We start from the raw sequence: 26,146 nt of genomic DNA on the forward strand, positions 1-26,146 counted from the left end.
TCAATAACATTATGAATTTTTAAGTTCAGGTTTCATGAAATAACTCTATCGCATGAATGATTATTATTAAGTGATAATATAATTCGATATAACTTTAGTAGAGAAATAATCCCAGATTTATTATTTTGATATATATATTCTTCCTTTTTTAATATATATTTTACTTAAACAAGTTGATTACATACATGATTGTGTTTAGGTTTCAACAATGTAAAGAACACCACCCATCACCAGTGCAACATTCCCATCTCCAATGTCCCAAATCTCCCTCCTCCCCATTTTACCCCCACCTATACTTTAGACAGGCTTTCTATTTCCCTCTTACATGATCATTGTTAGGATAGTTCACAATGTAGTTTTTCTCTAACTAAACTCATCCCTGTTTGTGGTGAGCTTCATGAGGTGGACTGTAACTTCCAGCCCTCCTCTCTTTTGTGTCTGAAAATTATTATTGCAAGAATGTCTTTCATTTTTCTTAAAACCCATAAATGAGTGAGACCATTCTGCATCTTTCTCTCTCTACCTCTCTGACTTATTTCACTCAGCATAATAGATTCCATGTACATCCATGTATAGGAAAATTTCATGACCTTATCTCTTCTGATGGCTACATAAAATTCCATTGTGTATATGTACCACAGTTTCTTTAGCCATTCATCTGTTGAAGGGTATCTTGGCTATTTAGAGAGTCTTGCTATGTTAATAATGCTGCAATAAATATAGGTGTAAGGAAGGGATTTTTGTATTGTATTTTTGTGTTCCTAGGTTATATTCCTAGGAGTGGTATAGCTGGATCATATGGGAGCTGGATTTCCAGTTTTTGGAGGAATCTCCATATTGCTTTCCATAAAGGTTGAACTAGACGGCATTCCCACCAGCAGTGGATAAGACTTCCTTTCTCTCCACATCCCTGCCAACACTGCTTGTTCACATTCTTTGTGATGTGTGCCAATCTCTGTGGTGTGAGGTGGTACCTCATAGTTGTTTTGATTTGCATCTCCCTGATGATTAGTGATGTGGAGCATTTTTTCATGTGTCTTTTGGCCATTTGTATTTCTTCTTTGTCAAAGTGTCTGTCCATTGATTCTCCCCATTTTTTGATGGGATTAGATGATTTTTTCTTGTAAATTTCTGTCAGTGCCTTGTATATTTTGGAGATTAGCCCCTTCTCTGATGGGTATTGGTCGAATAGTTTCTCCCACTCAGTGGGGTGCTCTTGTATCCTGGGCGCTATTTCCTTTGAGGTGCAGAAGCTTCTCAGCTTAATATATTCCCATGTGTTAATGTCCGCTTTCACATACATGGAGAGTGCAGTTTCCTCCTTGAAGATGCCTTATTCTCAATGTCCTGGAGTGTTTTGCCTACGTGTTGTTCTATATATCTTATGGTTTCAGATCTAATATCGAGGTCTTTAATCCATTTGGATTTGACCTTTGTACTTGATGTTAACTGGGGGGTCTAAATTCAATTTTTTGCAAGTGACTAGCCAGTTGTGCCAACACCACTTGTTGAAGAGGCTTTCTTTGCTCTGTTTAGGATTTCTTGCTCCTTTATCAAAAATTAGGTGATTGTATGTCTGGAGAAAATTCTCTGAGTATTCAAGCCTATTCCACTGATATAAGGGCCTGTCTTTATTCCAATACCATGCTTTTTGATAGCTATCACTTTATAGTAAAGTTTAAAGATGGGAAAAGTAATTCCTCCCATATTTTTTCCCCAATGATTGCTTTAGCTATTCTAAGGTGTTTATCATTCCAAATGAATTTCAAAAGTGCCTGATCAACTTCTTTGAAGAATGTCATGGGTATCTTTAGAGGGATTGCATTAAATCTGTACAATGCTTTGGGGAGTATTGCCATTTTGATTATGTTAATCCTGCCAATCCATGAGCAGGGTATGTGTTTTCATTTTTGCATGTCTCTCTTATTTCTTGGAGCAGAGTTTTATAGTTTTCTTTGAATAGGTCCTTCACATTTTTAGTCAAATTGATTACAAGATATTTGAGTTTGTGTGGCACTATTGTGAATGGGGTTGTTTTCTTTCTTTCTTTTTTTTTTTTTTTGTGGTTTTTGGGTCCACCCGGCAGTGCTCAGGGGTTATTCCTGGCTCCATGCTCAGAAATTGCTCCTGGCAGGCACAGGGGACCATATGGGACTCCGGGATTTGAACCAATGACCTTCTGCATGAAAGGCAAATGCCTTACCTCCATGCTATCTCTCCGGCCCGGGGTTGTTTTCTTAATGTCCATTTCTTCCCTATTATTATTATTATTATTGGTGTATAGAAAGACCGTTGATTTTTGTGTGTTAATTTTGTAGCCTGCCACCTTGCTATATGAGTTTGTTATTTCTAGAAGCGTTTTGGTAGAGTCTTTAGGATTTTCTAAGTAGAGTATCATGTCATCTGCAAACAGCGAGAGCTTGACTTCTTCCTTTCCTATCTGGATTCCCTTGATATCTTTTTCTTGACTACTCGCTATGGCAAGGACTTCTAGTACTATGTTGAATAGGAGTGGTGAGAGAGGACAGCCTTTTCTTGTGCCAGAATTTAGAGGGAAGTTTTTTTAGTTTTTCTCCATTGAGGACAATATTTGCCTCTGGCTTATGGTAGATGGCCTTAAGTATATTGAGAAAGGTTCCTTCCATTCCCATCTTGCTGAGAGTTTTGATCAAGAATGGGTGTTGAACCTTATCAAAAGCTTCCTCTGCATCTATTATATGATCATGTGATTTTTATTTTTCTTGTTGTTGATGTTGTGTATTATGTTGATAGATATATGGACGTTAAACCAGCCTTGCATTCCTGGGATGAAACATACTTGATCATAGTGGATGATCTTCTTTTTTTGTTTTTGTTTCTTTTTTTTTTTTGGGGGGGGGGGCACACCCGGCGATGCTCAGGGGTTTCTCCTGACTGTCTGCTCAGAAATAGCTCCTGGCACGCGCGGGGGACTATATGGGACACCGGGATTCGAACCAACCACCTTTGGTCCTGGATCGGCTGCTTGCAAGGCAAACGCCACTGTGCTCTCTCTCCGGGCCCTGGATGATCTTCTTAATGAGGCATTGAGTCCTATTTGCCAGGATTTTGTTGAGGATCTTTGCATCTGTGTTCATCAGCGATATTGGTCTGTAATTTTCATTTTTGGTAGCATCTCTGTCTGGTTTAGGTATCAAGGTGATGTTGGCTTCATAAAAGCTATTTGAAAGTGTTCCTGTTTTTTCGATTTCATGAGAGTCTTGCCAGGGTTGGTAGTAGTTCCTCTTGAAAGGTTTAAAAGTATTAATTAGTGAATCCATCTGGGCCTGGGCTTTTGTTTTGGGGAAGACATTTGATTACTTTCTTAATTTCATCAATAGTGATGGGTGTGTTTAGATATGCTACATCCTCTTCATTCAACCGTGGAAGATTATAAGAGTCCAAGAATTTATCCATTTCTTCCAGGTTCTCATTTTTAGTGGCATAGAGTTTCTCAAAGTAGTTTCTGATTATGCTTTGAATCTCTGCCATATCAGTAGTGATCTCTCCTTTTTCATTTTTAATATGAGTTATCAAGTTTTTCTCTCTCTCTTTCTTTGTTAGTTTTGCCAGTGGTCTATAAATCTTGTTTATTTTTTCAAAGAACCAACTTCTGCTTTTGTTAATCTTCTGGATTGTTTTTTGGGTTTCTACTTCATTGATTTCTGCTCTCAGCTTTGTTATTTCCTTCTGTCTCCCTATTTTTGGGTCCTTTTGTTGAGCACTTTCTAATTCTATGAGCTGTGTCATTAAGTTGTTCAGGTATGCCCCTTCTTCTTTCCTGACATGTGCTTGCAAAGCTATAAATTTTCCTCTCAGGACCGCTTTTGCTGTGTCCCATAGGTTCTGATAGTTTGTGTCTCCATTGACATTTGTTTCTAGGGAGGTTTTGATTTTCTCTTTGATTTCATCTCGGACCCACTGCTTATTCAGTATTAAGCTGTTTAATTTCCAGGTATTAAAGTTTTTCTTCTGTGTCCCTTTGTAGTTCACATATAATTTCAGGGCCTTGTGGTCAGCAAAGCTAGTCTGCAAAATTTCTATCATCTTGATATTATGGAGGTATGTTTTATGTGCTAGCATGTAGTCTATCCTGGAGAATGTCCCATGTACATTAGAGAAGAATGTGTATCCAGATTTCTGGGGGTGGAATGTCCTATATATATCTATTAGGCCTCTTTCTTCAATTTCTCTTTTCAGGTCTACTATATTTTTGTTGGGTTTCAGTCTGGTTTAACTATCAAGTGTTGACAATGCTGTTTTGAGGTCTCCCACAATCATTGTGTTGTTATTGATATTATTTTTCAGATTTGTCAACAATTGTATTAAATATTTTGCTGGTCCCTCATTCGGTGCATATATGTTTAGGAGAGTGATTTCTTCCTGCTGTACATATCCCTTGATTAATACAAAATGTCCATCTTTGTCCCTTACAACTTTCCTGAGTATGAAGTTTGTATCATCTGATATTAGTATGGCCACTTTAGCTTTTTTATGGGTTTGTTTGGTTGGATGATTTTCCTCCAGCCTTTTAATTTGAGTCTATGTTTGTTCTGACTATTCAGGTGCGTTTCTTGTAGGCAGCAAAAGGTTGGATTAAGTATTTGATCCATTTAGCCACTCTGTGTCTCTTAACTGGTGCATTTAGTCCATTGACATTGAGAGAAAGAATTGTCCTGCGAGTTATTGCCATCTTATTATCAAAGTTTGGTGTGTCTGTTGCTCAGTCTTGTCTTAAATTAGGTCTTTCAGTTTTTCTTTTAAGATTGGTTTTGAGTCTGTGAAGTTTCTGAGCTGTTGTTTGTCTGTGAAACCATGTATTGTTCCTTCAAACCTGAAAGTGAGTTTTGCTGGGTGCAGTATGTTGTGTATGTAAATATTTTAGGGGATTATTAGGTTACTGACCCTACCCTGATTGGTGATTGTGCCCTACCCTAGGGTGTGACCTGGCATTCTGCCCCCACCCTAGGGTAGTACCTGATTCTGCTTCCACCATTGGGTGGTATCTGATCCCACCGTTGGGTGGTACCTGATTCTCGGGGATAAAAACAAGGGTCTGTGGAAGGTAGGCGAGAGGCTTTTGGCTGGAACTTATGCTGAGTCTTTGGACTTCAGTTTTGTCCACCAAATAAAGCTAATATTTCCACAAGCCTGACTGTCTGCGAGCTGTTTACCCGCCGTTTTACCTCGGAACCGTTGGCTGGACGGGGTGGCAGACGTGTGCCCCGAGCTAGAGAGGAAAGACCTCATACTCCATCCCTCCATCAGTCAACCTCTTCAGGGGCTGATTTGCAACATAATGGAAGCAGAATCAGGAACTACCCTTATGTGGGGGCAGAATGCTAGGTCACACCCTAGGGTAGGGCACAATCACCGATCAGGTTAGGGTCAGTAACATAATAATCCCCTAAAATATTTATATACACAACACTGTATTCTAGGCAAAGCATTTATTTCATTGAGTTTTGTCACTATGTCCCACCACTGCTTTCTGGCCTTGAATGTTTCAAGTGACAGGTCTGCAGTAAATCTCAAGGATGTTCCCTTGAATGTAATTTCTCTTTTCAATCTTGCTGCTTTCAGAATTCTGTTTCTATCTGTGGGATTTGTCATTGTGACTAGGATGTGTCTTGGGGTGTTTTTTCTGGGGTCTCTTTTAGTTGGTACTCTTCAGGCATGCAGGATTTGATCACATGTATTCTTTAGCTCTGGTAGTTTCTCTTTAATGATGTTCTTGACTGTTGATTCTTCCTGGGTCTCTGGGACTCCAATGATTCTTAAGTTGTTTCTGTTGAGCTTATCATAGACTTCTATTTTCATCTGTTTCCATTCTTTGAGTAATTTTTCCATTGTTTGATCATTTGCTTTAAGGCTTTTTTCGGATTTCTTCTGCTGTATGGAGTTTTTATGCATCTCATCTCCCAGTGTACTAATTCTATCCTCAGCTGCTATTAACCCGTGGAAAAGCTCATCCATGTTTTTCTTCAATTCATCTATTGAGTTTTTCAGACCTGATATTTGACCTGAAATTTCAGTTTGGAGTTTTCTCATTTCTATCTTCATATTCTCTTGATTCTTATTAGTGTTCTCTTCTATACTTTCTTTGAGTTCTTTGAACATCTTCCATATTTCGACTCTAAACTCCTTATCTGAGAGATTGACTAGTTGGTTGCCATGTTCTGGTCATCTGAGTTGCCATCTTCATTCTCTATGTCTGGTGCTGGCCTGCATTGTTATCCCATTTTCACACTTGTATTGTGGGTTTTTCTACGTGTTGTGGTTTATTCATTGGCTAAATGATGGGCCCGGCCGTGTAGCAAAGCGGAGTGGCCTCGCTTCTCTGGCTCCTCCCTCTCTGCGTGTATCAACTCACTCCAGGAAAGGCTATCCCTGCGTAGATGAAGCCACACACAGGATGAAATCAGGCCAAGGCTGCAGCACAGCACAGGAGACAGTCAGAGATAGGTGTTGCATCTGAGTTCCAGCAGTGTTCAGCGGTTTCCCCCTTTCCAGGCGTATCAACTCACCTCCAGGGAAGGCTCCAGAGAAGGCTCCAGGGGAGGCTAGCTGTGTGCAGATGAAGCCACACACTGGATGTAATCAGGCTCTAGGGAAGGCTAGCCGTGCGCAGATGAAGCCACACGCAGGATGAAATCAGGCCAATTCTGCAGCACAGCACAGGAGACAGTCAGAGATAGGTGCTGGCATCTGAGTTTCAGCAGAGTTCAGTGGCTCCCCCCTTTCCAGGTGTATCATATATTATTTCTTAAACTTTAAAACAATGTTGGCATCTACTACCTTTGGCTATGTAATAGGTGTTTTTCACAAATTCCACATAGTCTATTATATATCACTGGATAACTATCCTATCTCAAAGATACTCCAAATCCACAGATTTGTTTATAGTTGAACAATAACATCTATCTCAAGCCTGTGTTATGATGATATGTGACATAACTAATAGAAGTTGCTGAATATTTTACAGACAGTGAAACACTAGCTATAGGTTGTAGGTAGGTGATGATATATGACTTACTGGAACTACGAATGCCTGTGCCTACATCATCTCTAGAAAAAGAGTTTTATATTGAATCAGTATTGCTGAACTGTTACATGCCCATCAAAAGAAGCCAGCAGGCCATAACAAGTTATTGCTAACTTCACAGTGGTCCTTCTGAGTGATATACAAGATAAGCATTCAGCACACTTTCAGTGTTTTACCACTTTATCCTGGTGCCTCTGTCCAGAATCTCACATGCACCCCAAACCTCTAAAAATCCCCTCTCTAACACTTCAGTTTATAAATAGTAGGAGACAAGGGTAGAGATATGAGCATCTCTTGATGAAAGAAGACCTCAAAGTGGCAAAAGCCTAGAGAAAATAAAACTCTGAGAGGCAAAAAATGCAGAGATACCAAAGTTGCCTACAGGAACAGTAGTAAAGGCAGCAAATGCAACTGCAATTCCAACAGCCTTAGAGAAAACAATGTAACAGAGGGGGCAATAGAGGAGTTGAGCAGGATTGTCACCCTTGAGTGGTTCCCCCCTCTTTTTCTCCTGTTCTGGGGAGGGGGTGGACAAGGATAAACCCTCCAGAAATATAAAGTCCCCCAGAAGAAATTAAAAAAAAAATGTAAAACTCTGAAGATCACCAATTATATTGATTTTCCATCTTCCCTAACCTTTAACTTCCCCTCAACCAATCAGACAGCGTATAGGGGGTTGTGAAAAAACTGTGAATCCCAAGTAATCTCCCTTGGAACCCCAAGTCAACTTTATTACCTCTCCTCTGTCTCATAAACATTGACCACCAATGAGAACACTAATTTGCCAGATGCTTACTCTAAATTAATAATAAAGGTTGCTCAAAAATGAGGTGGCAAAAATAGAAATGAACATGGAGTTGAGGAAGGCAAAGAAGGATGATCAGATGTTGTAAAGGAGAAACACAAATTTTCTGATGATGCTACATCTCCAAAGTAGGAGATCTTCAGCAACCAGTGCATTGTAAACTAATCTATTTATTAATTTGCCAAAAATATAAAATCAACAATTTGGAAAACCAACTCCAAAGCATTCAAGCTGTTAAAAATGTCTTTCTAGGAAAATTAAAAACCTATCACAGATTCCCCACACCACTAAAGACATAATTTCTTGAAATCTACAATAAGTTTGGCTTTTTCTTTTCTTGCTTCAATTGAGTTCTTTGTGACGTCAGTTTTCCAAAGCATCATCTTCAGTTACCCTTATTATTTTTTTAAATATGTTGCAGATCTTTATTTGTGGCTAAAATTACAAATATAAACAAATAACACAAATATATTATGTTCATAATAAATAAATGTATATTTTATAGAACATTTTCTTTAAATTCATACTTTAGATGTATATTTTTATTCATTGTAATTTTTACAATGTAATATTAATTGATTTGATAGCACAATTTAATCTTTGCAATTCACATATATTTATCATTTCTTCAGGTTCAGATAATTTTATTTTATATTTCACTTCATGTTTATAATTTATCTACCAACATATATTATAGAATCATAGAATAACTATGTTTTTACTTGACCAGTAAGGGATTTACTTTTTTGGGGGGGCACACCCAATGACGCTCAGGGACTATTCTTGGCTATGCTTTCAGCAACACTCTTAACTCAGGGTCTCTATGGGATGCCAGGGGTCGAACCAAGGTCCATCCTGGATATCTGCGTGCAAGGCAAATGCACTACTGCTGTGCTATCTCTCGAGCTCCAGGTTTTTACACTTTGTACATTTTTCTGTTACAAACTAGTATTTTTTTAAATAAAATGTTTATTTAAGCACCATGATTACAAACATTTTTGTAGTTGGGTTTCAGTCATAAAAAAGAATATCTCTCATCACCAGTGCAACAGTCCCGCAACCAATGCCCCCACATCTTCCTTCTACCCCAGCCCTGCCTGTCTTCGAGATAGTCATTCTATTTCTCTCACTCACTTATACCCGATTTTAGAGGAAAGACTTTTAGTTTGCCCCCATTTAGTGTAATATTTGCCAGTGGATTGTGTTATATGGTCTTGACTATTTTCTCAAGAAACTTGAGAAAAGTTCCTTTTATTTTCATCTTGTTGAGAAATTTTATCATAAATGGGTGTTGGACCTTATCATATGCTTTCTCTGCATCTACTGATATGATCGTAGGATTTATCGTAGGATGTTTTTTTGTTGATACAATGTATTATGTTGATTGATTTGTGTATGCCAAACCATCCTTACATCTTTTTAATGAAACCTACTTTGTCATGGCATGAACTTCTTGATAAGGCTTTGGATCCTATTTGCTAGAATTTTTTGAGGATCTTTGCATCTGTGTTCATCAGGGATTTTGGTCTGTAGTTTTGTTTTATTTTATTCTTTTCAGCATCTCTGTCTACTTTTGGTATCAGGATGATGTTAGCTGTGTAAAAATTATTTGGGAGTATTTCTGTTTTTTCAACTTCCTGTAAGGGCTTGAAAAGAATTGATAGAAGGTCCTCTTAAAAGGTTTAAAAGATTTCATTTGTGAATTCATCTGGGCCTGGTCCTTTGCTCTTGTGAAGACTTTTGATCACCATTTTAATTTCCTCAGTGGTGATGGGTCTGTTTTGATTATACTAGATCATCCTGAATGAATCATGGAAATTTGTAAGCATCCAAGAATTTATCCTTTTCTTCCAGTTTTTCTTGTTTTGTGGCACCATGTATAACATCCCAAGAACCATCAGATGTGATTCTGAGCAAAGTCCTGAGCATTACAGGGGTATAGCCCTCTCCCTCAAAAATAAAAAACAAAAGTGATAATGTAACACCTAGAAGATAATGTCCTAATAATCTTTACTCACAATGGTAAAAAGAAAGAAAAATAAACCTGTCACTTAGATGTAAAATAAGCTCATCTTGAAGAAGGGACTGAACTCAAATTGTTGAGCATATGCTTTGCATGCAGAAGTCCCATTATGTCCCTGAGCACATAGGAGAAATATCTGTGTGCAGAGTCGAGAGTACCCCTGAGTATTTCTAGGTGTGATTCCAAAACCAAAATAATTTAAAGGGAGAGAAATATAAAGGTTCTCAAGGGAGGAGGTGGACTTCTCTAGTGAATCCTATAAAGTAAAACAAAGAAAATTTAGAGGTTGTATCATGTTCACACATCTTTATTTGCAGTGCTAGAACTCATATCTGGCCAGGGTACACTGAAGATCACAAAGGGCTATAACTGGGGTAGGGCAATCAGCAGATCCCCAAGACTGGGCTCAGTGGACTTGAGTAGGGTCCCCACAGTGGGCATGCTGGTAATATATCTGAGTATCCAAGATCTAATTCATGGTTTCAGACTAGCAAAGCAGGTGATTTTAGTACTGAGCTATTTCCTGGGGTCCCTATTAGCTCATTTAATTTTCATAACCATCCTATGGTATACATTATCCTGATTTAATAAGTCAGGAGATTTGTAGAGATAAAAAAATTGACCAAGGGCCCGGAGAGATAGCATAGCGGTGTTTGCCTTGCAAGCAGCCGTTCCAGGACCAAAGGTGGTTGGTTCGAATTGAATCCTGGTGTCCCATATGGTCCCCCGTGCCTGCCTGGAGCTATTTCTGAGCAGACAGCCAGGAGTAACCTCTGAGCACTGCCGGGTGTGGCCTAAAAACCAAAAAAAAAAAAAAAAAAAAGAGAGAGAGAGAGAAAAAAAATTGACCAACTATTAGAAAACCAAATGAACTAGTATCCAAACAAAGGCCATTAGAAGTGCAAAACCTCATACATAGGGCAGTCTCTCAGAAATTATCTGCTCAAATATGAGGTAATAAAAATAAAATAAAGACATTTTGTTAATGAATGATATAAAATTAGAATATAAATCCAAAATGCCTATTTTCTTCTCTCGGGAAGGTCACAACCAGTGGTGCTCAGAGTTTACTCCTGTCTCTGCACTCAGGGATAATTCCTGGAGTGTTGTAGATGAAGACATCCAAGAAATAAATAACTTTAGCTAAATTGATAATCCATGGAGAGTAGTGGAAAGAGGTGATTAAAGACTCTTAATCTGAATTACCTGAACACAGGCATCAGAAAAGAAAGTTGTATTCACTCTGGTCTGCCATCTCTCCTGGAGGAAGACAATCCACAGAGTCCTTGTCCTAGCTTCTTCCCATCACACATGAGTAAAGGCTCATTTAGACATTATTATTAGATAGGTATCTTCTTTTTCTTCTATGTTAATTGTCCCTTAACTTTCTTTTTCTTTCTTTCTTCTTTCTTTCTTTCTCTTTTCTTTTCTTTTCTTTTCTTTCTTTTCTTTCTTTCTTTCTTTCTTTCTTTCTTCCTTCCTTCCTTCCTTCCTTCCTTCCTTCCTTCCTTCCTTCCTTCCTTCCTTCCTTCCTTCCTTCCTTCCTTCCTTCCTTCCTTCCTTCCTTCCTTCCTTCCTTCCTTCCTTCCTTCCTTCCTTCCTTCCTTCCTTCCTTCCTTCCTTCCTTCCTTCCTTTTTCATCTTTCTTTCTTTTCAGTTTTCTGACTCTGCTTAGGGATCTCTTCTTGGAATGACACCATTATTGAGTGAGTGCCAAGGATCAAACTCAGGGTTTGAACTTGGTAAGACAATCTGCTCTACAATTTCTCTGGTTCTCTTTCTTTTCTTTCTCTGTTTGTTTTGGGGCCACACTCAACAGTGCTCAGAGTTTCTCCTGGCTCTGCACATAGAATCAGTTTTGTCAGATTCAGGGAACTACACTATCTCTCCCACCCCATCTTCCCACTATTTCTATTTATTTCTACTCTTAGTGAACTTGCCCAAGATCATGTTTGTGGAAGGCATTTAGAAGTACATTTTGAGGGGGAGGGAGTAAGTTTTGGGCTGAATGATTAAAGTGCTTGTCTCCCTCCCTCCACCCCCACTTTTGAATGTTGTTTGGTCACACCCATTGGTGCTTAGAGGTTCCTGGCTCAGTACTTTGGAACTACTCTTAGTGTACTCAGGGTACAATATAGGATGCCAAGGATTGAACCCGAATAGGCCATTGCAAGGCAAGTGCCATATCCACCACCACTGTACTAATGGTCCAGTCCAAAGGTACTTATTCTTAATTAATTCTTAGTTCTTAATATTTGTTCTTAATTAATCCGGAGTGGTTGATTGCGGTTCCATCCCTGGCACTACATATGGTTTCCCAAGCACCACTAGGAGTTATTCTTGAGTATGGAACCAAGTACAGCTCTGACCATCACCATGTGTGCACTGACCCCCCCCATTAATAATTTTTTTAAAAAATTAAGTAGCTTTCTATTCAAATCTCTCCCCCTTGGAATTCAGACTTTCATCTAGCTCTGTTCTAGGCATCTCCACCTTCATATGTATGTGTGTATATATATATTTATATTGGTTTTTGGGGCCACACCCAGTGGTGCTCAGGGGTTACTCCTGGCTGTCTGCTCAGAAATAGCTCCTGGCAGGCTCGGGGGACCATATGGGACACCAGGATTCAAACCAAGCACCTTAGGTCCTGGATCGGCTGCTTGCAAGGCAAACACCACTGTGCTATCTCTCCGGGCCCCTTCCTATGTATATTAACTTCTCAATGAAACCCTTGTCAGTCCTAATTTTGATATTTTGTATCTGATGATGACAAACCCAGGTCTCACTTACTTAGACAAAATATTGTAAATTTTCTCTGGTGAACCTTTCTCATATAGGTGAACTTCTAGAAACCATACTCCTATCCCTCTTTTTTGTTGTTTGAGGGCTATCACAAAGATATATGAAAGTTACTCCTGATCATTTTACTCAGGCCTCACTCTAGTGGTACTCAGGGGATCATGTAGCACCAGGGATTAAAATTATGCCTCTAGCAAGCAAATCATGAGCACTAGTCCATTAGGCTATCTCTCTAGACTCTGTCCTCCAGTCCACAGCAAATCTGATTAACTTTAGGTTCTTATGAAGAGATTGTATGATTGGATGGTGAGCACCAGATTTCTTTAGTTTTATGGTTCTTTATTTTACATCTTACATAGATATATAGAATCTTTGGCAGCAGTAATAACAGTTCATCAAGGCAATGTCCATGACCACCATAGCTCTACCACGTAGTCCATAATAACATGACCTTAGCGTAACTGAACCTGCTTGGTTATACTTTATGAAAATGAGGGTTTGTGGAACTGGCCAATCAAATGTATGTCATGTGCAAATAAGGTTTGTAAGACAACAGATCAGATGGCATATATAATAGGGATCAATCATAAGTCTTCTTTCACTGGCCTTTCCCTCCTTATTTCCTTTATATCACCCTTGTTTTCAAAATACAATGAACTCTAATCACCTCTTGCCATTTCCTCTGCTTCATAATCTCAAAGATGTATTGCTACAATGTCATGTGCAAATAAGGTTTGTAAAACAACAGATCAGATGGCATATATAATAGGGATCAATCATAAGTCTTCTTTCACTGGCCTTTCCCTCCTTATTTCCTTTATATCACCCTTGTTTTCAAAATATAATGAACTCTAATCACCTCTTGCCATTTCCTCTGCTTCATAATCTCAAAGATGTATTGCTACAATGATCTTTTTTATTTGGTGGGGGTGTCATACCTGGCAATGCTCAGGGGCAACTCCTGGCTCTATAATCAGAAAGTATTATTTCTGGCAGTGCTCAGGAGATCAAATGGATCGCAGAAGATTAAACCCTGGGTTGGCTACATGCAAGGTTAAGTGCTCTCTCCATTGTACTATTAGATTTGTATGATTTTTTTGTTTTTGTGTTGGGGCCATATCCAGTGGTACTCAGGTACTACTCCTGGTTTTGCACTCAGGAATTACTCCTGGTTGTCTCAGGGGAACAATAAGGATGCTTGGGATTGAATTGGATCAGTCACTGCAAAGCAAGTGCCCTACCAGCTCTACTATTGTTTTGGCCCCTATTAGATATGATCTTAAATAACCTTCTGTATTGGTTAAAGATGTAGTTCAGTGGTACAGCACTTGCCTTTCATGTGTAACACCCTGGTTTCAATCCCTAACATCACAAAATATTAAATAGTCTTGATTCTGCCAATGCCCTTTTCAAATCTTTTTGAGACCTACCAGAGACCTCATGTTTTTGTTTTGGGGCCATACCTGGTGGTGTTCACACCTTGGATCTGCACTCAGATATTATCCTGGAAGGCTTGGGGGACCATATGGGGTGCCGGGGATTGAATCTAGGTTGGCCTTTTGCAAGGCAAACACCGTCTTTGCTGTAGTATTATTCTGGCCCTAGAATGCTCTTTATAAAAAATGTAATAAAATCATGTCACTTGTTTGTTTTGTTTTGTTTGGAAGCCACACTCAGTGGCACTCAGGGATTATCCTGACTCTTAGAAATTACTCAAGGCAGGCTTGGGGGACCATATGAGATGCCAGGAATCAGAACTCTGTGTGTAAGGCAAACACCCCACTCATTGTGATGTCACTCTGGGCCCATCACTTCTGTTTTAAACACCGCTTCATCTCCCATATCAGAGTAAAGCCATAAGACTTAGAGTAACTTGCAAAAAGTTTACAGATTTGGCCAACGTTTATCAATCATCTTTCCCCAGCCAAGCTAGCCTCCAAGCTCCACCTTAGTAGAAAATTAAAGGCTCCCTTAAAAGTGCCTGAGGGCCTTGACTCCAGGTTCTCCTAGTTCTGAGGCCACTTTCCTCTCTGGGAGACTCTTGGATGACCTCAAATCTCAATTGTTCGTTCAAATCTCACTTTTAGAGTGGAAGGGGCTTGGAGGTTACACTTAGTGTTGCTTCCGATCTAGTATGCAAACCATGAGGTGAATGAACCTTAGCCCTATAATCCATGTCTCCCACTCTTGCCGTCCTCAAGGTCCTTAAGGTCATCACGCCCTCCTTATTTTTCCTGCCTTGCCCTGCCCACGCCCTCACGCTTTCATTCCACCATGGTTTTTTCTATAGCACTCTTCACTTCTCACAAATGATAATGGGCTTATTATATTGTTTGTCTTTTCTCCCTATCCTCTCTTGAATATATCCTCCAGGAAGCTAAAATGTCAATTTTCACACTTACAGCCATTTATGGAACGAACCAAAAAGTTGCAAGGTTCTAATAAGACTCAGAATGTTTTGTTTTTGTTTTTTTTATGGGCCACACCCGGCATCGCTCAGGGGTTACTCTTAGCTCTGCACTCAGATGCCGGGAATCAAATCAGGACTTACCACGTGTAAGGCAAATGCCCTGCCTACTGTGTTATCGATCTGACCCCTAAAAAATTTTTTTATGTATTTGGACAACATCCGGTAGTGCTAAGGGCTTACTTCTGACATTGAATCGAGTATTTTACTCATGGGCAGCACACAAGGAAAATTGCCCTATCTCTGGGGCCCTTACTCGGAAATAGTTATCAACACACTATGATGTTAGTTGTTACAAATTTCATAATATACAGCCACCACACGGTAGACACTTATGTTGTAGTCTACTTTGAGTTCTACTCATCTTGTAACCAAAATCCATTTTTTGCCTTTTTTTTTAGGGGGGGGGCGTGATTTTCGGGTCACACCCGATAGTGCTCAGGGGTTATTCCTGGCTCCAGGCTCAGAAATTGCTCCTGGCAGGCACGGGGGACCATATGAGACGCTGGGATTTGAACTGATGACCTTCTGCATGGAAGGCAAACGCCTTACCTCCATGCTATCTCTCCGGCCCCACATTTTTTGCTTTTATTTTGTTTTCTATGCTTCAGAGGGAAAGTCATTTAACTCGTCCTTAAAGACATCGTTTTTATTCTGTATTTTGATTAATTTTTACATCCTGTGTTGGCTAAAAAACACCAAGAGCTCAAATAGCATGAATTAGAAGAATAGAAAGGACTCTGCCAGAAGGCTGAAGGAGCCAGCTGACTTCTTGGCTTTCAATCAGTTCTGGTTTCCACACGTCAAACAAAAAAGAACCATTTGGAAAAGAGGCGATGGTTACAGTTGAACTGCGAAAAGTGCTTCGTCTCCCCTAGAAGCAGCCGATTATTAGGAACCAGATTTCTTGACAGGAGATAGGAAAACGTATTACATGTAGATCGAGTGCGTTAAGGTGAGGCCTACGCTTTAGGTTGGTCACTGAATCAGGACTCAAAACAGACGGGTCTTCTTTCGGGGGGTCGATACCATCTGGGCTGTGCCACCTCTGCGGCTCTGGTACTGGTGACTTTGGGGGATCAGGCCATGCCCCTAAATCCCGCACCTTTCCTCCCCTGCCCAAAGCAGCCAGGCTCCCCAGATTCCTGGCCCCGGGCGCCTCCTCCCAGATCTCCACCGCCAGCTCTGCAGGGAGCTGGGTTTGAACTTTGGAACTCTCCAATCAGCGCCGCGCAGCGCCCAGCAGAGCCGGCCCGGGCCCTGGGGCCTGGCAGCTGCGCTCGGGGGCGGGGCGGCGGGGCAGGGAGGGACGGGGACCCGCCCCCCCACACCTGGCTCAGGATGGGTATATAGGGGCCCTTTGGGGCGGCCTGCCATCAGGACTTCTTCTGCGGACTCCTTGTCAGTCTGTTAGCGGGAGATCTCCGCCGCCGACCCCTCGCCTTCTCCCGTCCCAGGAAACCCGACAACTCCTAATCATGGTGAATGGGGACCCCAGGGGTATGGGGAGGAGGGAGTGTGCAGCCATCAGGGGCGGCGGGACCTGGAGGCACGTGGGAATGCCTGCATCTGCCTCCAAGCCTCCATGGCTGGACCTGGAGAGCTGCGTAGTCCAGGCAGACACTTGGTGTTGGAATCTGGGGGTGCTGAGGTCGGTGGAGGGAGAAGGGACGTCCTGTTCTTGATAGCTGGTTCTGGGGTCTGGGGTTGGAACCTTCAACGATTCCCCCCCGGGTCGGCGGAGACTAGGGGTTCGTTTCCCCGGGTCGGTGGAGACAAAGGGTTCCTGGGTTCTATTCCCCAGAGCGCTCCGCCCACGCGCGTTTCCTGTGCCCCTGCTCCTCCCAGGTGACGGGCTGCTGAGTCACTGGGACCGATGGGAAACTCCAAGTGGCATCTGTCCATTTGGGGAATGGAGGTGGCCCCTCCCTAAAAGGGAGTGCCACCCAGGGGCGGCTAGCTAGTAAATTTTTTAAAGTTTTAATGCGGGAACTCTCTGCTGCCCAAACTTGCAAACTTTGTAATTTCCTGAAGCCAGGCCTTAAAGCCTATAAAAAGGATTTTTTTCTTTTAAAAGCCAGAGGAAACTTGTACTGACATTGTGTTCTTTGGTTTAGAGACATGAATCGCACACAGCTTTGAGTATTTTATATGTCATTTATATAGAAGTATTGGAAACTGCCTATTAGAGAAAGTCAATGTGAATTAAGCCATGTTTTTAAAAGAAAAAAAGGAATGTGTGTCAAAGTGTGGAAACAGTAACCTTTTATAGAAAGGCTTTTTCAGTGAATAATCAGCCTATGACCTTCACATAATCACAGCTGACTGTAACAACTTCAGTGCTTTAATCCCAATACCGAAAGATTCCTGGAAAAAATTGAGGGAGAAAGGGACAAGGCTGTTTGAAGGGGACAGCAAAGCAACCGTTGCCTATCTAGTTTAACTGCTTTTCTTTTTACTAGACACAGTTGACTTGTGTTTAAAGTGATTCTAGTGACTAACACCTCACTTGCTTAGGAGCTAGGTAAGAGTGAAAGGCAAAATGGAACCTGAGCTGGTCAAGTGCTTGCCTTGCCTTAGTCCCCAGTACTACCAGGAGTAAGCCCAGAGCATGACTTGATAGGCCTAAAAAAGTGGAGGACAAAACAATAGCCAGTCGAAATGAGAAAGCAATTTCAATTGGTGCACAATTAAATTTGGGGGGTTCAAAAAAGAAATCGGCTCCTACGTAGATTGAGTGACTCTTCTCAGACACTCCTATCCCTTCTAACTCTGAGGCTGTGACATTTCCAAAGTCCAGTGAAAGGTAAAGATGATGCAATGGTCAATAGTCTGGGTTCATTAGAGCTAACTTGTTCTTCCACAGCCTGGCACAGGTGATACCAGTTTGCAGATGAGGTCAGCTAACCTTGATTGTTTTAATGAGGGTGGGAAGGAGGGAATTATAAATCAAAGGTTGTGACTTCGGTTTTATTGGGTTATGGAATTAGGCCCTTTGAGATCTCAGCTGGTATTAAATCTTACTACCTTCCTATACATGACTTTTTAAAAATTGAAACCTTCTTAGGGGGAGTGAAATGGGAGACATTTTTAAAAGACTGCCAATCTCAAAACCCTTTTGCTCCTTAAATTGGGGAGCTGATTATATTTTATATATATATTTTTTAATATATATTTATATATATATATTTTTATATTTTATATTTTATATTTTTTATATATATTTGTCTAAGGAGGACTGAGTTTGGCAACTTAAAAAAAAATTACCTGCCAGAGCCATATCACAGCAGGTACATTGTAGGGCCTCTGCATCACCTGGGTTCCTCCCCAGCATCTCAGATGGTCATGCAAGTCTTCGAGAAGGGAATAATTTTAGTGCAGAGCCAGGAGTAACTCCTGAGCTCTATTGTGATTAGCCCCCAAACCAGAAATATTGACCTTGAGGGTCCAGAGCAAAATATCATAGTAGGTAAGACTTTTTTGCCTTGAACCTTCAGCATTCATTACGGTCCCCTGAGCCTGCCAGGAGTGATTTTTTGTTTGTTTGTTTTGGGGCCACACCTGGTAGCATTTAGAGGTTACTCTTGGCTCTGAGCTCAGAAATCACTCCAGGCAGACTCGGGACCAATTGCCGTGTGCAAGGCAAACACCCTACCAATTTGCTAGTTAAACCTATGAGTGGATAGTGTGGCCCCTCCCCGCCAAAGAGAAAAATACCTTTATCAGCATGGTGAAGTTTTCCTAGTATCATTACATTCTTGAAACCATAAAACTTGTGCCCTTTCCCCCTCGGTCCATGCTTAAATCATTTGGAGGTTTGAACTGTCTTTCTTTCCCCACCATATCTGTTTATTTTTCCCCCCTAGGGTGTGAGAGGCTAAGGCTCTTGGCTTGCTTGCACTTGATTCCTGACACCTCATATAGTCAGTCCTAAACACAGCCCAGAACATTTTTGTGGCCAAAAACTCAATTCTTTTTCTGAGCCACTCCCAGAGGTGCTTGGGGGATGATTGACCTAATCTGGTCAATCATACACTAGTAAAGCCTTTTGAGCTATCTCCTAGACCCCAACCAGACATGTTGGTATTAAAGGAAAAAATACTTTAAGATTACATTTTTCTCAGTGGCAAAACATTATTTCAGATCACAGATCTTTAAATACAGCTATCTGCTGCTAATCTGGCATTTTCTCCATGAGTCAGAGCTGTATTTTCTGGTTTAAGCTAGTTTTAAAAGGTTGAGAGAAGCTCTAGTCTTTTGTGTGTTTTTTTCCTGTTTTGGAGTCACACCCAACTATGCTGGAGGGTGGAGGATTAAACCTGGGGTGTCTGGGATAAACGTGGATTGATCAAATGCAAGGCAAACTTCTATCTTTCCCACCCCAGAAGCTTTGAAGAAGTCTTAAATTAGAATTCAAAAAGGATCTGACCATCTCAATAGTTTCCTAATCACAAAGTGAACAGAACTGGAATGGGGGGAATTTTATCTGTGATTAGGTAGTCAACAAGTCGGTTTTTCCACTTTTTTTTTTTTTTAAAGTGGAGGGGTCCCATACCCATTGATGCTTAGTATCTGGCTTGGGCAGTATATGGGATGCTGAGGATTAAACCTGGGCTGGCTGTGTGCAAGGCATGTGCCCAGCTACAGACCCTCTTTTACTGTTTTTGAATACATATTATAGGATTTGAGGAGAGCAGTTTGTCACCCAAAAGTGCTAGTATTCTGACCTTGATTATTTAATATAGCCACAAAGTCTAGATCTGGACTCTAGTCTCGCCTAGTCCCTAAGATATTAACATGTCTTTGATTTTTCAAATGATTTTTTTTAATTAGTCTTCTATCAAAGCTCTCCTTACCCCACCCCAGCCACACCTGGTGGTGCTCAGGGTTCATTCCTGGCTCTGCCTCTGTGCTCAGGAATTACTCCTGGAGGGCTCTGGGGGATGATATGGGGATCTAATCTTGCTCAACCTCTTGCAAGGCAAATACCTTCCCTGCTGTGGTATCTCTCTGGACCCCAACCAAGGCTTTTACTTGTGAAACTGTTCCAGGCTACAGAAAGGTGGAAGTTAGTCATTTCGGTATAAACCATTTCTGTGTCCTACCTAATGCTACTGTATTCTGACATTTTTCCCCACTGCTTGTTTCTTCCCCCTCAGCGTGAGTGCATCTCCATCCATGTTGGCCAGGCTGGTGTCCAGATCGGAAATGCCTGCTGGGAGCTCTACTGCTTAGAACATGACATCCAGCCTGATGGCCAGATGCCTAGTGACAAGACCATAGGGGGAGGAGATGATTCCTTCAATACCTTCTTCAGTGAAACGGGAGCTGGCAAACATGTGCCCAGGGCTGTGTTTGTAGACCTGGAACCCACAGTCATTGGTAAATGGTCTCAATCTCAGTAACCCAAGTGTGAGATGGAGGGGGGAAGGACTGGGAGACAAGAGTATGTCATGGGGACTCCATGGGCATCTCTGGTTGCCCATGATGGTACAGACCATTGCTGATGGGGAACTGCTTGATTTTCCTTTTACAGATGAAATTCGCACTGGCACCTACCGCCAGCTCTTCCACCCAGAGCAGCTCATCACAGGCAAGGAAGACGCTGCCAATAACTATGCCCGTGGGCACTACACTATAGGCAAGGAGATCATTGACCTTGTCTTGGACCGAGTTCGTAAGCTGGTGAGTAGAGACAAGCTATTTTTTTAAATAAGTTTTTTTAATCGAATCACCTTGAAAGAGAAAGTTGTTCCTGATTTTCAGTGATAAAATGACTTTACCCTTCAGTGTACTTTTCTTACCTCCAATGTCATCAATTTCCATCCTGCCTTCCCCTGTACTCTTCCCTGCCTGCCTCATGTTGGACATTTCTCTAACACTCACACTCAAATACATATACATATGGTTTGCAAGATTGCTGCTAAGGGTATCATGCATAGCACTTAATATTGCAATATTGCTACTAAGGGGTGTCATGCATATCACTTAATGTCTGTTCAGCACTCAATTCTTGCCCTAGGGATCATTTCCAACTCTCATTGTCATAGTGGTCCCTTCTCTGCCCTAACTACTATTCCCCGCTCTTTGTGGCAAACTTCCTCCTAGTCCTCAACTCTGTTGTCTCTCTATATTATTACTATACCAACCTTTTATATATTCCACAACTGAATGATCATTCTATGTCTATTCCTCTGACTGATTACACTTAGCATAAGACTTCATATTCATCATGTATAAGCAAATTTTATAACCATTTTTCCTAACAGCTGCATCGTGTAGATGTACAAGTTTCTTTTTTTTTTTTTTTTTTTTTTGGTTTTTGGACACACCCGACATTCCTCAGGGGTTACTCCTGGCTATCTGCTCAGAAATAGCTCCTGGCAGGCACGGGGGACCATATGGGACACCGGGATTCAAACCAACCACCTTAGGTCCTGGATCGGCTGCTTGCAAGGCAAACGCCGCTGTGCTATCTCTCCGGGCCCAGATGTACAAGTTTCTTTACCCACTCATCTATTCTGGGGCCACTTAGTTTTCCAGATACAGGTATTTTGAATAGTGCTGCAGTGAACATAGAAATGCATTTTATTTCTGCATTGTAAACTGCTATTTTAAAAAAAATGGGAGAATGGTAAGTTGTGTTTTGTTTTTAGGGGGGAGAATTTTCTAGAGGTTCACACACATGGATTACTCCTGACTGCAATTAGGAATTAACTCCTGGAAGTGCTCAAGGGACTAAAAAGAAATTTTGCATTTCGGCTTCATAACCTGGATGTTAGGTTGAAGTGTGCTCTATTTGTACTCATTGGTTGCACACCTAGCAGTGCTCAGGGGTTACTCCTGATGGGCTCTGAGAAACATATGAGATGCTGAGAGTCTCAAGTTGTACGTGCTATACTATTTCTTTGTGACTGACATTAATTACTAAATATAGTAAACTGGATAAAGTTGGGACATTTTTTTTTTAATTTTGTCTTGGAGCCACTTCTGGAGATACTTAAGATTTCTGGTGGTCTTAGGAGATCATATGGAATTCTGTGGGTCAAACTCAGGTTGGCGCCACATGCAAGGAAAACACCTACCTGTTGTACTGTCTTTAGCCCCTGTTTTACTTGTGGGAATCTGGTGTGTGGCCTCAAGCACTGACATTGTATTCTGAACACTGAGAAAGTAGCTATTACTGATCTTTCCTCTCACCAAAATTATAAACTATGTTTGGTTGGATTATTTTAATTAAGAGCTTGCAATCAGATGACTATTTGATCCTTAGGTAAGCAAGCTAATAAGCATTTGCCAGATACCAAGAATTGAAGGCCTAGGTTGAGTAGCAAGGTATTATACTCACTGCTGGTCTATTCTAAAATTATGGCCTTCTTTCATGGCTTCATAGTTTCCCAAGTGTCTTACCACTGGCTAGAGTGATAATACTGGATGAGACAACCTGTACACCATGCATGTGCACAAACCAGTTTTGATCCCTAAGGCAGAACTAGCCCTGAGCAATATGGGGTGTACATACCCCCACCTAAAAAGGGGGGCTTACAACTGTTTTGTTGATGGTTTCTGTCTTCTGGGGTCTAACTTTTGATTTTAGAAAGCAAGGCCTTTAGTGATAGATAATTCTATTATTTGCCCACTGAGAGTCTTGTAACTGCCAGACTTGATATTTACCTTGATATTAGGTTCGAATGATCTTATTTATATTTTGGGGCTACATCCTGTAGTGCTTAGACCATTGAGCTATTTCTTTGGCTTCGTTAAATTATGGTCTGTTAGAGAAGTCAAAAACCTGAGCATTTCTTTTTTTGGCTTTTGGACCACACCTGGTGGTCTTTCAAGGGTTAGTCTTGCTCTGTGCTCAGGAATCACTCCTTCAGGAATCATATGGAATGCCAGAGTTTGACTCCAGATTGGCCAATCACTTCAGCCTAGGAGCACCTTTTTTTGTTGTTGTTATGGGACCACACCCAACTGTGCTCAGGTGTTATTTCTGGCAAGCTCAAGGGACCATATGGGGTACTGGGATCAATCCTGAGTTGGCTACCTGCAAGGCCATTGTATTAGCTCCTTACCTCCAACCATGAGAACTTTTGAAAAATTATTGTTAGCAGAAATCCCTATTTGTAAAGTAGTATTATTCTTTCATGGAACAGCAGTTTTAGGCCAGACTAGTTCAATAAGTGGGAAAAACATGTAATCAAAATCACTATAACATCTGGTAACTTGGTGCACCAGCAGTATTTAAATGTTCATTTTTTTTTTAATGAACTATAATGGATTTTATTTTTATTTTTGTGAACCACAACACCCAGTTCCTCTCAAGTCACTTCTGGCAGGTTCGAGGGACCATATGGGATGCTGTAGAGCAAATCCAGGTCAACTACATACAAGGCAAACACCCTACCCTCTGCTGTTGCTCCAGCCTCTAAATGTTTTTTTTGGTGATGAGTATTGAACCCAGGGCTTTAAGCATCTGAGGCATGTACTTTACCACTGAGCTACAGCTCTGACCTCCAAATAAAAATCACAGGGATTGATTTAGCCTATTGACCTCTCATTTAACCCTATGACACTGGAGAAGCAATTTATATTATTGTGCATTCAGTATGAACCTCTGGGTGTCAAAAAGTCTTAAGTGTGGGAGCAGTAGAACAGTAGGTATAGTGCTTACCCTGTACGTGGCCAAGTAAGGTTCAATACCAGCATCCAGATAATCCCCCCAGTGATACCTGAGCTACATTGGGTATGAGCCCCTCCCTGCCAGAAAAAGTGTTACTAGGTGTGAAGTAAGCTTGAAAATTTGAAAGTGAATTAGCAAAGAACTGGTAGAGCTGTGCTGACCCAACTTTACTCTAGCACCAGGTCATTGGAACCTGGCTGTTTAGTTTTATCTGGCTTTGCAAACAACTGACAGATACCCCGTGATGTAAGTTTGGTGATCCTAGATATGCCCTTGGTGGTTTTCTATCTAAAGATGTCCTTGTGATACACAGCAAGGGCACTCAATACTCCTCCCTGGTGCCAAAGCAATAGTACAGGGGGTAAGGAGTTTACCTTGCACATGGCCATCCCAGGTTCAATCCCTGGTACTCCATATAATCTCCAACCTTAGGAGAATCTCAGCACAGAACCAGAAGTAACCCTTGAGTGCCAACAAGTATGGCCCCCCAAAAAATACCCCCCAAATCAAACAAACAAACAAAAAACATCTCAACCTAGACCTCATGATTTCTTTGCTTTGATTTTGGATCATACACACTGTGCACAGAGGTAACTCCTGGCTCTGCACTCAGGTATCACTCCTGGTGGTTTCCACCCAAACCCAGTGTTTTTATCTGCACATAGAGATGAACAGTTTCCTTAAAAAAAATTTTAAACCCCCTGGTTTAAGTGCTCAGTAGTAGAGCACTTGCTTACATATGAAATGCCTTGGGTTCAGCATTAGCTTGAGTACCCCACGGTGCTCAGCTTTCTAGATTTCCTACATCCTTCCTTTTTTAGTCAGTTATGTAAAGTTTCAACACTTGGTACTAAACAGTTTTACTGCTTTTTTAGCCAACATTTTATGAGTGTGTGGTACCAGATATCAAACTCAAAACTTCACACATTCAAGTCAGGTGTTCTACCAGTGAGCTCTCTAGGGTCTTTTTTAAAACCTGGATCATTGAAATGATTCCATGAATTCATTGCTACTTTCTCTGTAAATTTATTGCCGCTTTCACTGAGTTAATACTTTTCTTCTACAGGCTGACCAGTGCACAGGGCTTCAGGGCTTCTTGGTGTTCCACAGTTTTGGCGGAGGAACAGGTTCTGGGTTTACTTCCCTGCTGATGGAACGTCTCTCTGTCGATTATGGCAAGAAGTCCAAGCTCGAGTTCTCCATATACCCAGCCCCCCAGGTTTCCACTGCTGTGGTTGAGCCCTACAACTCCATTCTCACTACCCACACCACTCTGGAGCACTCTGATTGCTCCTTCATGGTGGACAATGAGGCCATCTATGACATATGTTGTAGAAACCTTGATATCGAGCGCCCGACCTACACTCACCTGAACCGCCTTATTAGCCAGATTGTGTCCTCCATCACGGCTTCTCTCCGATTTGATGGGGCCCTGAATGTCGATCTGACAGAATTCCAGACCAACCTGGTGCCCTATCCCCGAATTCATTTCCCTCTGGCCACATATGCCCCTGTCATCTCTGCTGAGAAAGCCTACCATGAACAGCTTTCTGTTGCAGAGATCACCAATGCATGCTTTGAGCCAGCCAACCAGATGGTGAAGTGCGACCCTCGCCATGGTAAATACATGGCTTGTTGCCTGTTATACCGTGGTGATGTGGTCCCCAAAGATGTCAACGCTGCCATTGCCACCATCAAGACCAAGCGCAGCATCCAGTTTGTGGATTGGTGTCCCACTGGCTTCAAAGTTGGTATTAATTACCAGCCTCCCACTGTGGTTCCTGGGGGGGACCTGGCCAAAGTACAGCGAGCTGTTTGCTTGCTGAGCAACACCACAGCCATTGCTGAGGCCTGGTCTCGCCTCAACCACAAGTTTGATCTGATGTATGCCAAGCGTGCCTTTGTTCACTGGTATGTGGGTGAAGGCATGGAAGAGGGAGAGTTCTCTGAGGCTCGTGAGGACATGGCTGCCCTTGAGAAGGATTACGAAGAGGTTGGAGCAGATAGTGCTGATGGGGAGGAGGAGGAGGAGGAGGAAGAATATTAATCTGCCTTCTAGTTTTATATTCCTGTTGTTTTGGATTGTCTTTTGTTGTCCACTGATTCTAAACTATTAATAAAAGTATGGTTTTCAGTGTTCTAAGTGTCAGAATGGTTTCTTTTATATCCTATTAAATGCTTATGGGGATAGAGGAGACTGGAATCTAGATCTCAGATGGGCCTTACATTACCATATTTATTAAGTTGCCAATCGATATACTACAACATAGTGACATTTGGGGACTTAATAACAGCCAATATAA

General features: G+C 41.4%; 2 protein-coding genes across 2 annotated transcripts in view; both read left to right on the plus strand.

The window, feature by feature from the left end:
- Nucleotides 1-26,146, plus strand: part of LOC126022053 (NKG2-A/NKG2-B type II integral membrane protein-like) — a gene marked incomplete at its 3' end in the record, with an annotated part of 468,997 nt that overhangs the window by 421,599 nt on the left and 21,252 nt on the right. The gene's annotated exons all lie outside the window — the stretch shown is intronic.
- LOC126022266 (tubulin alpha-1B chain-like) lies at nucleotides 20,323-25,965 on the plus strand. The gene is made up of 3 exons (XM_049783128.1): nucleotides 20,323-20,542; nucleotides 20,697-20,845; nucleotides 24,910-25,965. Exons 1-3 carry the CDS (start codon nucleotides 20,422-20,424, stop codon nucleotides 25,888-25,890), a joined length of 1,251 nt encoding a protein of 416 aa, XP_049639085.1. The 5' UTR covers nucleotides 20,323-20,421; the 3' UTR covers nucleotides 25,891-25,965.

This window comes from Suncus etruscus, chromosome 11 (genome assembly GCF_024139225.1).
Source record: "Suncus etruscus isolate mSunEtr1 chromosome 11, mSunEtr1.pri.cur, whole genome shotgun sequence".
NCBI classification, from domain to species: domain Eukaryota; kingdom Metazoa; phylum Chordata; class Mammalia; order Eulipotyphla; family Soricidae; genus Suncus; species Suncus etruscus.

Coding starts and splice junctions, on each gene's coding strand:
- LOC126022266 (XM_049783128.1), top strand. CDS start 20,422: ATGCCTAGTGACAAGACCATAGGGGGAGGAGATGATTCCTTCAATACC. Junction 20,543..20,696: donor CCTGGAACCCACAGTCATTG/GTAAATGGTCTC, acceptor TTCCTTTTACAG/ATGAAATTCGCACTGGCACC. Junction 20,846..24,909: donor TGGACCGAGTTCGTAAGCTG/GTGAGTAGAGAC, acceptor TTTCTTCTACAG/GCTGACCAGTGCACAGGGCT.